At 43.8% G+C, this 14,906-nt stretch overlaps 1 protein-coding gene across 3 annotated transcripts in view; it reads right to left on the minus strand.

The window, feature by feature from the left end:
* Positions 1-14,906, minus strand: part of SLC1A2 (solute carrier family 1 member 2) — a 168,946-nt gene that overhangs the window by 9,691 nt on the left and 144,349 nt on the right. For all 3 annotated transcript variants that reach the window (XM_061381134.1, XM_061381135.1, XM_061381133.1), the window contains one exon: positions 3,885-4,116. In XM_061381134.1, coding sequence (XP_061237118.1) covers positions 3,885-4,116 — 232 coding nt within the window. The remainder of the gene's footprint in view (positions 1-3,884; positions 4,117-14,906) is intronic.

Raw genomic sequence — 14,906 nt, forward strand, 5'->3', positions numbered from 1 at the left:
CAACTTACAGGTCATGAACCAGAAAACCACCCCGGGGGTTATGTGGAGGAGCACCAGACCCAGGTTCTACTACGCAACTTAAATATTAATGTTAGACACTGTTCTTTCCAAATTGATTTTAAGCTGGTCTTGGTTTTCAACACTGACTTGCACACTTTAAAAATGCGTATTTGCCTTGGGGAGGTATCTGAAGCACTAGAGCGACTTTGCAAGTTGGGGAATAAATAACTTGTATGACGCTTTTAGGGTTGTGAGGGGGTCTAATTAGCCATAGACTCACCACACAATAACGCAGCCCTTAAAACACAGTGCCCCGTGCTACTCCAGACAACCGCAGAGAAACAAAAAATCCAGAACCAGCATCTAGTTCTACTCATGCACGTGAAAGGTTCGGTTTCAATGAGCCCGGGTGGATTTTATACATGTCCAATTTTAAAATCAGAAGTCGTGGTGGTCTGGCTCCACCTTATAAGCTGTCCAGGCTTTAAACGTTGAAAGAAGAAAAGAAGGGAATTAAAAGCCGGGGATCAGTAAATCTAAATTATTTCAATGCAGACATTTATTAATCAACTATAATCACCAGACTGTCCGGATTATGCTTCCCGGGCTCTAAGCAAACTGAACCCTTCCACAAAATGGGAGGTTTCCCCCTCCACATCTAAATCGTTATCCTAGCTTACCTTCCATCTGTCTGTCCTCAACGTCATGTGCAAACTTAAACCCACGACTGATATTCCACATAATGGAGAGACTGGATTTATGGAAGCATTAGGACATGGAGACATGACAAACGGCAGCAATGATTGAAAGAAATCTGACCTTCTTCTTACCCAAGTGGAAGGGAGACACGTGCATTATGAACACACAAAACATGCTAGGGACAGAAAACCAAATGCCTTTCATGAACCAAGCAAACGAAAATAAAAACTACTCCTTCCACCAGTCCCCATGAAGCCTCCATTTAAAAAAAAGACCATGCAAGAAGCAAATGTAAGCATCACATGCAGTTATTCTGGTTAAAATAAAAAACATTGCATAATTTCAAACTACGGTTACAAGGCAAGAGTCTGAATCTGGAGAGGCCAACATGACATCACAATGCTTAAAATGGTTAAAGTTGTGACCAGAGCAGCAGCAAATTTGTTTCCCCTTCGGTGACCTGTCAGGAAAGACTGCCAGGGACAAACTGCCTGGAGCAAGCTGCCTGTTCTCCATGACCTCGGATGGGCCCATTTGCCTTTTAGCAATGAACCAGATCAATAGCTGTGCAGCATCATAAATCTCAGTGTGGTGCCTTTGGAAAACCAGACAGAACCTGGGTGGTGGTGGTGGGGGGTTTGTTTTCAAATATTAGGACCTCTGTCTCTAAAGTAGCTGGGACAGCAGTTTTGGGGGGGCATTCCCTTTTTCTGACTGGATTAAAGGAAGTCGGGGCTCCACCACCCCCATCCATTCCACCCGGCTCTTTCCCAACATCTGGGTAATAGAAAAGCCTAAAGGGTAGAGGACTGGTGGAAAGCACTGAGGTCCCCAGCTCAGTTTTTAAAACAGTGGAACAAAACAGACCAGAAAGAGTTTCAAAGGCAGGAGTAAACGTAACTCCAATACTCTGGGTAAAGCCTGCGAATTCATCTCTGTAGCTCTGGCTGCCTCCTCTGTGCATGGGTGTCAACCCAGCGGATTGGTCAAGAACACGAAGAGTCAGTTGCCTGACCTCACGATCTCCACAGAGCTGAACTCGATCACTTAACTAAAAAATGAAAACAGTGAATACTTATTAAACCAATATGGTCATTTCATTATTTTCATGACCTGCTCAGTTTCATTACTTGATTATCTAAACACTAATTCACCAATGAGTGGTTGGTTCAGTGGTTAATTACCTAGAGAGACTAAGCCACTATCTCTATGGAACTGCCCAGCAAAAAAAAAAAGAAAAGGTTATCTGAATTAAAGCATAGGGTCAGGATGCTAAAAGGATACACTCAGTAAATATCTCTGCAGAGCCCGTTGCATCCCTGGCACTGCTTTAGGGCACAGCAGTGATAAATAGGAATACAGTTTCTTTTCTCATGGGCTTATTTCCTAGTGATAGGGAGAGCAGACCAACATTTCCCTTTGGGGGTTGAATTGTTTGCTAAAAAAATGAAAGGAATTTGTCCTGATATGCTTGATGTCCTTTAAGGGAAAAAAAAAAAATCTGGGAAGTCTGAAATCTAAAACTATCCCCATTCTTACAAATCTTCCTCAAAACTTGTCCTGTACAATATTGTTAAGAAGTATGCTGAGATGCTCCAAAAGGGTCACTCCAAAGGTAATTAACTTCCAAGATCCTTATAATATATAACTGCAAAATTAAAAAATACATATGGTGATTTTATTTTGGTTCATACTACTGTATTTCCTTGTATGGCAGCCACTGGGATCAAGCTGTATCTTTGCTATGTAATTGTACATTCATTTTGCTGTCCTCCAGTGCCTAATTCAGGGCTTTGCAGGTTATGGGCACTCTGTAAAACGTGATTAGTAATCAAAATGTAGGAAGTCATAGGAATAAGATGGGGGTGCTCAATTAAACCCCACAAGGCACACAATAAATACTTGTTAAATATAATAGAGCATAAACCTATTCCATGAAGTACTGACTCTTGTTGACCAAAACTAACGTTTTGATGGAGAATAATCCAGCATATTCATTTAGATGTGGAAAACACTGACTTTCCAGGAGAATGGAGTTTACCATTTAGGTCCATCTTAATTTCCAACAGTTTTAATTGTTTTCACAGAGTTAATTGATTTATGCAATTGCCTCTTGATGAGTGGGATTCCTCCCTAATTTTCATTAGAAAATTTATGCACAATGTAGCTGATACGGAGGGGATGAGCCACTGGACTATGTTATAGTCCAATAAAGAGAATTGCTTCTATGTCATCCTTAGTTGTCTGGCATATATTCGGAATGACCCAGAAACATAGGGAGAAATTAATTTTTAAATGAGATCAACAGGAGTCAAAAAGGTCTCAGAAACCTGTGTTGGGTTCGGATTGTCCTCAACTGCTGTCTAGACCCTCCAAAGTTGACCTTGCTCACCTGCCGGGGTTTCTCCAAGTTTGCTTCACTCTGGTCATGACACTCAGTCTTTGACAATGTCAAGTTAGTTACAATGAAGGCAAGACAGAGCCCATTGAGCTTTAAGACTTAGCATCCAACAGCTTGGAAAAGAGTCCAGAACATCCATGCTTCAGGGATAATGGTGCTGCCAGGCAATGTGTGACATGTCGTGTTTTTTAAAAGACATCTATGGATAATTGTCCTGAAGGAGACAATTGCTTCCCCATTCTTGGAGCAAAGTGGCTTCTAGGTCAAAACTCATGCTCCCATGAAAATAATTAAGAGAATGATAGCTTTGCAAAGTTATGTGGGCATGTTTCTCTTTTTCTTTTTTTTTAACCAATACATGATATACAGCTAGGAGGAACACTTGTGCTATGTAAATCAAGTGATTCTGGGCATTTCTCTTGATGTTTCACTTGAGGAACAGAATATCTGAAAGTCAGCAAAGCCCTAGAAACCACAAATTCTTATAATATTCAGACAAAACTGATCAAATTTGCAGAGTAGGTGGACAGGGGAATCAGAATGATTGTTTTGTATCACAGAGACGAAACAAGCAACCATCTGACTCTTTCACTGTTAGACTTACTGATCTCCTGCCATGTTAGACACAGAGTTAGATGATCTGGGACTCATCGAAGCTTGAGTTACATGATTCTTTAGAAAAATAAATGTGATGATAATACATGCAGGGCTTTTGTGTTTGCTTTAAGAAACTGAGCATGCACTATTATATACAGGTCTCGATATCCATGAATGGGAAAGGTACCTTGCACTCATCTACTATGACTGAGTTGTGTGCAGCATAAACACACTGGTTTGAGTTGCTCTCCCTATGGTTCTTCAAGTCATCATAAATGGACTGAGTCTTGGTCATTTCGATATCTTCATGCACTCGGTGCTGAGAGTCAATGGTGTCCAGCTCAGACTTGGAGAGGTGATAGACAATCCCAGCCCCAAAAGAGTCACCCACAACATTGACAGACGTTCTCATTCTGTCCCTGGAGACAAAGAACAGAACACGCTTAGTGAGGAAGCAGTATGATGTGAGGGTTGAGAGGTCAAGGTCTGGACTGGAGAGCCCTGGGGTTGAGTTCTAGCTCTATCTTTCACTCTGGACTTGTGACTGGCCTGGACCAAGTGACTTCACTTTCATGAGCATTGATTTCCTTGTTTGTCAACTGGAGATAACAATCGTACTTCTCTCATAAGCTTGTATGAAAATTAAACGAAATGATGTACATAAATTGCTAGCAAAATGTCTAATGAAATGGTAAGCCCAATAAACAATGGACTCTCTAGAGTCCATGAGAAAAGAAAGGAGGCAGGAAGGAGGAAGAATTAGAGGGAAACAATGTCCAGTAGTCATGTAGTCATGAGAGGTGGACCATAAAGAAGGCAGAGTGCTGAAGAATTGATGCTTTTGAACTGTGGTGCTGGGGATGACTCTTGAGAGTTCCTTGGGTGCAAGGAGATCAAACCAGTCAACCCTAAAGAAAATCAACCCTGAATACTCATTGGAAGGATTGATGCTGAAGCTCCAATACTTGGTTACTTGATGCAAGGAGCTGACTCATTGGAAAAAACCCTGATGCTAGGAAAGATTGAAGGCAGAAGGAGAAGAGGGCGACAGAGAATGAGATGGTTGGATGGCATCACCGACTCAATGGACACGAGTTTGAGGAGGCTCCAGAAGTTGGTGATGGACAGGGAAGCCTGGCATGCTGCAGTTCACGGGGTCTCAAAGAGTCGGACATGACTGAGCAACTGAACCAAACTGAACTGAAAGGCGTGCAGCACCAGTAATCAAGTTTGAATCCTCTTTCTTTCATTTTGCTTCACATTCTGTGTACATGCTAAGTTGCTTCAGTCATATCTGACTCTTTGCAACCCCATGGAATGTAGCCCACCACATTCCTCTGTCCATGGGATTATTCTGGCATGAATACTGGAGTAGGTTGCCATTCCCTTCTCTAGAGGATATTCCAGATCCAGGAATTGAATCCATGTCTCCTGCACTGCAGGCAGATTCTTTACCATCTAAGCCATTCATATATGATGGGAAATTCAATGGACATGAACTTGGGCAAACTCTGGGAGATGGTGAAGGACAGGGAGGCCTGGCATGCTGCAGGCCACGGGTTCACAAAGATTTGGAATGACTTGGTGACTGAACAGCAACAACAACGTCCAGACCTCAGAATTAGTACCCAGACAGCAGCCATTTCTAGTTATGTCCAGCAAGTCCTCTTGATTTAAACTGTTCGAAGAGTCCAGATTACCTCTACTTATTTATTAATTCTTTGTGAAAGAGTAACCACCTATGAATTCCCTCATAATAGAATTTTATCTTTTTTGTAAGGATCTCTGCCCAACACACACATACACACAGACACAGCTGTTGGGTAAGACACCCAGTCACAATTTCCTCCCTGACTAATATGTGTAGTGACGATGTGCCCTGAAAAAAAACCAAAATACTTTCTCTTGCTCTTTCTGTTAATCTGAAAAAAATAAAATCTTCCAGAGGGCCTCTTGAACCAGGAAGGACTGAGAAAAATCCTTCCTCAAATCTGTTTCTCAAGTTCTGACTTGGAAAAAATAGGATGGCTCATAACACTCCCTCTCAAAATGTCAGCATCGGGAAAACTAATTAAGTTCTTAAGAGTAGGTTGTAATCTCTCACCCATAAGTTAAAAACAGTGTGAAGAGTCCTTTTGACCAGATTTGTGAGATACTCAAAGTTCTAAAAAAGAAGGATGCTGGAAAATCACAAAGAAAAGAAAAAGGAGTTTAAGTAAAAATGCTACCGAGACATCTTAGCCCAGCACTTTAGCATTCGATTCAAAATTTAAAAAAAGAAATAAAATGAGGATACCAGAAGTGGTTTAAGGCAAAGTGGAAACCTTAATTGGTTCTTGGAACAAAAGCTTAAAATAAATTCTACCTGCTCTGATCAAATCTATTTCTCATGTAAAGTGAAAGTCACTCAACCATGTCTGACTCTTTGCAACCCCATGGACTGTATGTAGCCTGCCAGGTGCCTCTGTCCATGGAATTCTCCAGGCCAGAATACTGGAGTGGGTAGCTATTCCCTTCTCCAGGGGATCTCCCCAACCCAGGGATCAAACCCATATCTCTTACATTGCAGGAGGATTCTTTATCATCTGAGCCACCAGGGAAGCCCAAGAATACTGGAGTGGGTAATCTATCCCTTCTCCAGGGGATCCTCCCAACCCAGGAATCGAACCCTGGTCTCCTACATTGCAAGTGGATTCTTTACCAGCTCTGTTACCAGGGAAGCCCGGTCATTATGAAGTTGCAGTAGAAGGAGTCTGGCTTGGTTCTCTTGCAAGGAGCTTGGGAGCCAGCCGTCCTTCTGGTTTCGAGCAGGAAGATACTGTCCATGAAAAAAATACAGATCACAGCCCGCTTCAACTCTCAGGGACATCTCTATATCTGAGAAGGTTCTTGCTCTCCCTTCTGTTTAGAGAATCTACCTCAGAGTGATAGTCTTAATATGAATGAAGACTGGGTCTTGAGGTCATCTATAAGTCTCAGGCACTTGACATGGAGATCACTAAGAAGCCCCAATATAAGGAGATGAGAAGGAATTATGTAGTAAGAAAAAGCCTGGGACTTCCCAGGTGACACAGTGGATAAGAATTCGCCTGCCAATGCAAGGGACACGGGTTAGATCCCTGGTCTGGGAAGATCCAACATGAACCCAAGAAACTAAGCCCATGAGCCACAGCCACTGAGTCCCAGGGTCTAGAGGCCATGAGCCACAACCACTGAAGGCTGCATGCCTAGAGCCTGTGCTCTGCAACAAGAGAAGCCATGGGATGAGAAATCCATGCAATGAAGTGAATAGTAACCCCCACCCCCTGCAACTAGAGAAAGCCTGCATTCAACAACGAAGACCCAGAGCAACCAAAAAGAAAGAAAGAAAGGAAAAGCTTGGATTCTGGAGGCAAGCTAACTTGGATTCAAATGCCAGCTTTTCCCTTTACTTGTTGGACAACCCTGATCATACATGTTTGTGAGCCTTGGTTGTCTCATCTATAAAATGGAAATAATAATTAAAAAATGTTCCTTACAGAAGGGTTGTTGTGAAGATTAAATAAAATAACATAATTCTTAGAATAGTTCCAGACATTTAATGAGAACTCACAAAATTAATTATTGCATGTTGTATACTTTTACTTCTAATAGAATTATGGTGAGGATTAAATAAGGTAATATCTATAAGGTATATTCCTGTTCACATAAATGTGAGCTACCATCATTACTGGGCTTCCCTGGCGGCTCAGATGGTAAAGAATCTGCCTGCAATGCAGGAGACCTGGGTTTCATCCCTGGTTTGGGAAGATCTCCTGGAGAAGGGAGTGGCTACCCACTCTATTATACTTGCCTGGAAAATTCCATAGACAGAGGAGACTGGAGGGCTACTGTCCAGGGGGTTGCAGAGTCAGACACAACTGAGTGACTAACACTTTCACTTTCATACTATTACTGTTAATCTTATTAAGTCAATTGTTATACTCTTTTGGCACCTCCTAGGTAGACCATCCAAACATGCCTGCTTAAGTTACTGTCTCCCTTTGAAACATCAACCCTATTTATAGGCCAGTTCCTAAGGCGGCACTCCCAACTAACCAGCTGAGTTATTTATTCCTCAGAGAGTTGTAGTCTACTTTGTCGTTTTTCAACTATACTTCCCATCCCTCTTGGCCTATGCTCTGCACTCCTGGTTAACTGTTAATTCTGAAGAGAACTAAAGCCTCCAAGAAGAACGCTCTGAATACCCACTCATCTCATGGCCCAGAAGAATCTGTCTTATTGGCAAATAGAGGGACCAAAGTAATGGTGGTGGTGATGATCACAGTTGTTGTTTAGTTGCTAAGTTGTGTCCAACTAGTTGCCATCCCATGCGACCGGGAAAGCCTGATGATGATGCTGAAATGTGGTGATTCCTCACATTTATATGAATAGGAATACACTTTATAGATATTGCCTTATTTAATCCTCACCATAACTCTATAAGAAGGACTATTATCCAAATTTAAGAGATGGAAACACTGAGGTTGAAAGAGATTACGTGGCTTTTCAAAGTCACACCCCCTTGTAGAGTCACAGAACCAAATCTGGACATAGGCAGTGTGACTCTAGAATCTACTGTCCACCATATGACACAAAGCACTCAGGAGCCAGACAGCCCTGATTGGAAAAATGGCTAAGTTTGAAAATGGTTGCTGCTAAGTCACTTCAGTCGTGTCCGACTCTGTGCGACCCCATAGACGGCAGCCCACCAGGATCCCCGGTCAAGTGGAAACAAGATAAGAATGTGGACTCTAATACTTGCTGAGCTCTTTGTTATTGGGTTGGCCAAAAAGTTCATTTGGGTTTTTCCATACTATCTTATAGAAAGATCTGAATTACTTTTTGACCAACCCAATAGTTTATTGATTCATTCAACAAATACATAATGAGCATTTTAGTGTGTGTACTATGCCAAGTGTCCAAAGAGTAAAGAACAAGAAAAGATCCTTCCTATGCTCTCTTTTCTGTGAAAACTCACACTCTCTTTACTTGTCTGTATCCTCCACTAGAATAAGATAAATATTCTAATAGGAATAAGTACTGGATGTTCTTGGGTTTTGTAGGCAGGGCACTTTATTTACACTGGGGTCTCACCAATGGCTAGAATCGAAGTGTCTTGAGTCAGGCACTAAGGATGGATCTGAGATGATGAGCTAGAGAGAAGAGAGAACTAATACGTGTGAACTCTAAGAGGTAGGTACTCTCAGGAGCATTCAGGATGGCTAATGAGTACAGTGGGAGTGGAAGGAAAGGACTGACCAAATCATGTATGGCCTTACCAGTCAAGTGCAAGGCTTAGGACTTTACACCAAGTGTGACGGGAAGGAAAGCATCACACTTGTTTCACTATAAAGAATGGCAAGACTGAAAGAGCAGAATCTGCTTATTAAAGATAGATACAGATCTTCTCTGTGGTAGATACAGAGAAAGATGAACCTGAGAGACAGTTAGATAGCATCACTAACTCAGTGGACATGAATCTGAGCAAACTCTGAGACAGTGAAGGACAGGGAAGCCTGGTGTGTTGCAGTCCATGGGGTCGCAAAGAGTTGGACATGACTTAGCGACTTAACAACAAGAAGCAGGAGACAGAATTACAGGACTTGAGGACTGATTGATTACAGAAAAGAAACAAACAAAAAGAGTCGAGAATTCCTCTCAAGTTTCTGGTTTGGGCAACCAAAGGACAAGGCTACCATATGTAGGGGGCATGACTGGTTGGGAGGAAAAAGATTCTGGTGCCAGAGTAAATGTGAGGACTGTGACCCAGCCAATGGGAAATGTCCCGCAAATGACTGGGAACATGGAGCAAAGGTCAGGACAGATATCTGAGCTGCAGGTAGTGAATGAAGAGTCAACCCCTAAGGAGGCCATGGGTGAGTGCCAAGGCAGGTTCAGTTCATCCTTGGAGAGAAAGTAAAGTGAATCAAGCAGATAATCTAGTCCTGAGGAAGACAAATAATCTAGTCCCTGAGGAAGACAAAATAGTTAAGGAATGGGCAAAGGAATAAGAGCCTGCAAAGGTGGCAGGAATTTAGAAGAGGGTAGGGGAAGCACCCATGACTGCCTGGAGGTCGGGTAAGATGAGGAAAAGAAGTGCCTCTTGGCTTCAGCAATGAAGAGGCCATGATCAACCTGGCAAGGGTAGCTTCAATCCCCAGGCAGAGCCGGAAGCCAGCTCTCCACTGGAAGAAGTTTACATGAGAGGCAAGGAAGAGGGGAACACTGTGCAGAAGCACCTTATTCAAGATGCCTGACTGCGAAGCTGAGGAGACAGAACGGTAGAGGCAGGCAGAAGAGAGAAGTCTGGGTTTGCTTTTGAGGCCACCAGGGGAATATCTGACCGACTCTGGGGAAGTCCGACTCCAGCCAAGAGCGGGATACGGGAGTTTATGGCTCACGTGTGGAAAATTTCTCCACAGACAAATGCTTTCATTTTCTCTCCCAACAGCCCCAATTGTTCATGAAACCCCGCTGATCTCAGGAGGTTTTTAGGCTGCTTCGTACAAAGAATTTTAGAGTGATTCCTATTATTCTCTGGTCTGGATATGGCATGTCCAGACTATGAGAAGGGGAAAGACGTGAGCTTTTAATTGAATGAATTCACAAAATGATATAGCTATTCTTTGGAGTTCCGGGAATCAAAACCAAAATGGGGACTTGATGACGCTCTTTCATGCTGAGGCACTGGGTCGGGTTTCTTGCAAGAAAAAAAATTGCCAAGGTGCTCTCTTTCTCCTTCTCTCAGTCTAAATTGTCTGGCAGGAAGATGGTGGGATTGTCTGAAAGTCTTATTCACAGAAGAATAGTCTGGCAGGAAGATGGTGGGATTGTCTGAAAGTCTTATTCACAGAAGAACAGATCCAGGGTCACTCACAATTCAACTTGTGCCTTGTACTGGAGTGAACCCTATGAAACTGCCGTTTTTATAAGTCTAGAAAGGCCAACCACCCACTCCAGTGTTCTTGGGCTTCCCTTGTGGCTCAGCTGGTACAGAATCCGCCTGCAATGCAGGAGACCTGGTTCAATCCCTGGGTTGGGAAGATCCCCTAGAGAAGGGAAAGTCTACCTACTCCAGTATTCTGGCCTGGAGAATTCCATGGACTGTAAAGTCCATGGGGTCACAAAGAGTCAGACTGAGCGACTTTCACTTTCTTTCAGAAAGGCCAACTATTGGCCATTTCATATGAGCCAGCCTAATACTCATAGAAACAAACCATTGTGTCTGCCTCTCAGGATGTGGGTGCACAATGTGGCAGACAGGTCACCTGAGGCCCCAGACCTTGCAAAGGCTGGCACCATTCTGGGCATCAGAGGGCTCAGACCACATGCGATTAGGGAAGGCAGGAAGGAACCACAGGACACTGAATTTTGGATTTGAGCCTGGATTGCAATCCTGGCTCCAGCAGAGAAGGTTGTTTGGTTTTTCTGCTCAGTTTTCTCATTTGTAAAATATGGAAAGCAGTATCCACTTCCAAGCGTGTTGAAAAGATAACAACGGCTAACCCACAGAAGTGCTCAACCTCTGAGAAGTCTTGGACCAAACTGCCTATAAAAGCCTTCACAGAGCACCTGACTGAAGTTCAGTGCTCAGCCCTAACTGCATCACCACCCTCATCATTGGTCCAAGCACAAAGGGGAGCAAATCACTTCCTCTCTTATTCCTTCATAACGTCTTAGACGTTCCTCCTCTGTACCTACCTCTGTTGGGATTTTCTGACCACATCTGTCCCCATGACCAGACTACAAGCCCTTTCAGAGTGGATACCATGTTGTATTTGTTTATGACACGGGCAGGAGGGGAGGAGGGCTGGAAAGGAGGTAAGCGGGTATGTGAAGGAGGCAGGGTGGGGATGGATCATTGTTTAAGAAGGGGAAGCAGATTAACCCTAGAAAGAGAACTGCCTTCTGTTCACCAAACCTCCGGCTGGCTATTGCAGTGGTAAAAAGTTCGGACACTGGGTGAGATCTAGAAGAAGGAAGAGGGAGACACAGCCCAGATTCCCTTGTAGAGCAAAATGAGAGCAGTGTCTTGAGAACTGAGGAAAGACACAGAGGTGGAGAGTGAGGAGGACCAGCCAGGTAGGCAGAGACTGGAACTAAACAGGTGCAGGAAGAGATTCCCAGGGGTGGAGTACACCAAAGGATGTTTCAAAAAGAAAATAGATGCCTATTATTAAGTTTTTACTTTCCATAAATTATTATTCTGATACAAGAGAAACACGAGATAATAGGGGAAGAAAAAAAATTCCCTTCTTCCCTTCTAGACTCTTTGGCTGGTCTAATAATTAAATCTACATAAGAGATTAATGGGAAAATGTAATTTTGTATATGCCTGAGCCTTAATAAAATAGAAGACTCAAAGGCAGTCAGGTAATTGAGGCTTACATGCCATCCTGAGGGAAGGAAGGGGACAAGGGTCTGGGGCTTGAAAGGACAGGAAGACAGCTCACAGGAAGAGCAAATATTTGGTAAACAAATGTTTGCCCGGCCATGCAGATAAGCCTCTCCAGTGAAAAAAGTTCTCTCTGGTAATAGAGTTCTTCCTGGTATAGGCTTCCTTCTAAATCCTTTCAGTCAGTTAAGGAGGAGGAAAAAAGCTTGTCCTTAGTCTGATGGGTCCTGACCACTTTCGGCTTAAAATAAGCCACATGCTAACCAGCATTTTGGGGAGTCTCATATTCTGCTCCTTTTCAAGATGCAGCTGCAAGGAAAAGGAGATTTTTCTTTCTCATTTTATAGCTCTTCTGAGCTTGGCCCCGCCTCTAATCTTTCCATGAGTGTATATATATATATATATATATATATATATTTCTTTTGTAATGCATTAAAATGTGACCCACCTCCACCCCACTCCCTCGATGGGGAATTACACTGTGTTGAGTCAGGAACACTTTGGCAGGGGAGAGAAGGACTTAATCAAAAAGGGTAAGGCTGGCATGCTAAAGGATGACAAAAAAATGAAAGATGAGGTAAGATGCAGAAAAGAGGAGAAGTCAGTGGAAGTAGGAAATTGAAGCAAAAGGCTTAAACATAAACCTGTAGACTCTTCAGAGGTATGGTATGCATAGGAATTGGTTTTCTTTTCCACCAGACACAGAGCAGGGGTTACCTCAGCTAAGTGTGTGTAAATATGCATGTGTGCATGTCTTAAATGAGCTAATGAAAATGTAGATGGGCAAGCCTGGGACACCCAAGGAACAGCCAGATGGTCTGGGTTTAAATCCCATGTCAGCCCTTTAAGACCTACTAAATTGGGATATATTTCTTTGCTCTAAGCCTCAGTTTTCTTAAGTGTAAAACAGGGATAGTATTACTACTGCCTCATAATTTGCTGCAAGTTTTTAAACAAGTCCATGTGACACGTAGAGAACAATGTCTGACACTGAATGTTAGTTATCAGAGTCCGGTGTCCTCTTGATCTCCTTTCATTGAATGGATGCCCCCAATGTCAGCTGGAGCTCAGAAAAGAGTAGAGATGCTCACATACCACAGTCAGGAACTCCTGCTCCCCCTTCTCTACCTCTGCTCTGCTCCATTGCTTCTGGAGCTGAGGTCCCTGGATTGATCATCAGCATCCTCTGGGAATTTGTTAGACAATCCACTTCTTGGGCCCCTCCCCAGATCTTCTGACTCTCCAGTAGGTTGAGTGCCTACTCACGTTTGAGAACCAAAGCTCTCTTCCCTCTGGGAGGCTAATGGGGGAACTTCAGGGTGCCCCCTGCAGGGTGGAGGCCCCCCTTAGGCTTCCTTATAAGGAAAGAACTCAACTATATCTCCAATGAGCAAACACGTCCCCAGAAACAATCTCATAAGCAGTCCTATGTGATAACCGGGCTGTAGGTCCACCTGGCTTTCCTTTTCCCACCTGTGGTCTGACTCAGTTATTTATCACCTTTCCCTGGTACTGGCTTCCTGGGTGGCGCTGGTGGTAAAGAACCCACATGCAATGTAGGAGACACACTGAGATGTGGGTTCAATCCCTGGGTCGGTCCCTGGCTGGTCTGAGGGCATTGGTGTTTACAATTAATTGATCATAGCCAGGTACAGATTTCTCTGGAGGAGGAAATGGCAACCCATTCCAGTATTTTTGCCTGGAAAATCACATGGACTGAGGAGCCTGGCAGGCTACAGTCCATGGGGTTGCAAAGAGTTGGACACAACTGAGTGACTAAGCAGGCAAGTCTGGTACTGATCCCCCAGTTTTCCTTCCATCCTGACGCCTTCACAGAGAGGGGGGATGTCAGCAAGGATTCACAAACATCGGCCAAGGACTCCTGACGCAAAGGGCTTCTTGGACCCTGGGGGAGGTTCTGATTTTACCAGCCCCTCCCATCCAGTGTTCTAGGACTCGGACACTTGCAGGGCCCAGAATCTTGGTTTTCACCATGACATTTACAGAGCAGCTAAGCCTGCTCATTGAAAATCATCCAGGGCTTGGCAGACAGTAATGTGGCTGGCTGACCTCCAGCTGTTGGCAAATGGCATGGCACATTAAATGTCACTGTGGGCTTTGTTTGGTTCTAAATTGAAAAATTGCTAGAGTTATGAAAGCTTACAAACCTCACAAACCTGGGGAGGAAAAGAAATGTCCTGCTTTTCTTTGTCTCCTGCACAGACTACATCACCAGGGAAAAACCAGAGCCCCCTGCACCCCTCTCTCAACTCATCCCCCTGCCCCACTCACACACTGAAGGGCATCCGACAGCCATGGAGCCCATGACCAAGAGTGTGTTTCCAGAACTCCTCTTGCTGGTGAGAAAGAATGTGGAACCGTTACTAATTCAAAGCAGATCTGACCTAGCTACAGACCCCTGCACACTTTCCCAGGATCCTCTACCCTCCCTTTCTCTTTGCTTCTGAAAAGGAATGTTCATGCTCATTTGTATATAAACATCCATCACCAGCGGAATCCTAGTCTGGGTCTTAAAACTGGAAGGGCATTCAAGGGCACAGGGGTCTAGACTGTGCTTTCAAGCTGGTAGGTTTACTGCTCCCATTGTCTGCATGACACAGTTGAATCCAGAAAGTAAGTACCTAGCCCACGGTCCTACTAGGAGTAAGTGCAGAGTTCAGACCCAGGCCTCTGGCTTTCTCCCCTTGATCACAGAGCCTCTTTCCCTCTGAGATCAGACCCAGAACTAGAAGCGTGTTCTTCAATCACTCTACCCTTTCCAGCTGCAGCCTG

Source organism: Bos javanicus, chromosome 15, assembly GCF_032452875.1.
Source record: "Bos javanicus breed banteng chromosome 15, ARS-OSU_banteng_1.0, whole genome shotgun sequence".
NCBI lineage: Eukaryota > Metazoa > Chordata > Mammalia > Artiodactyla > Bovidae > Bos > Bos javanicus.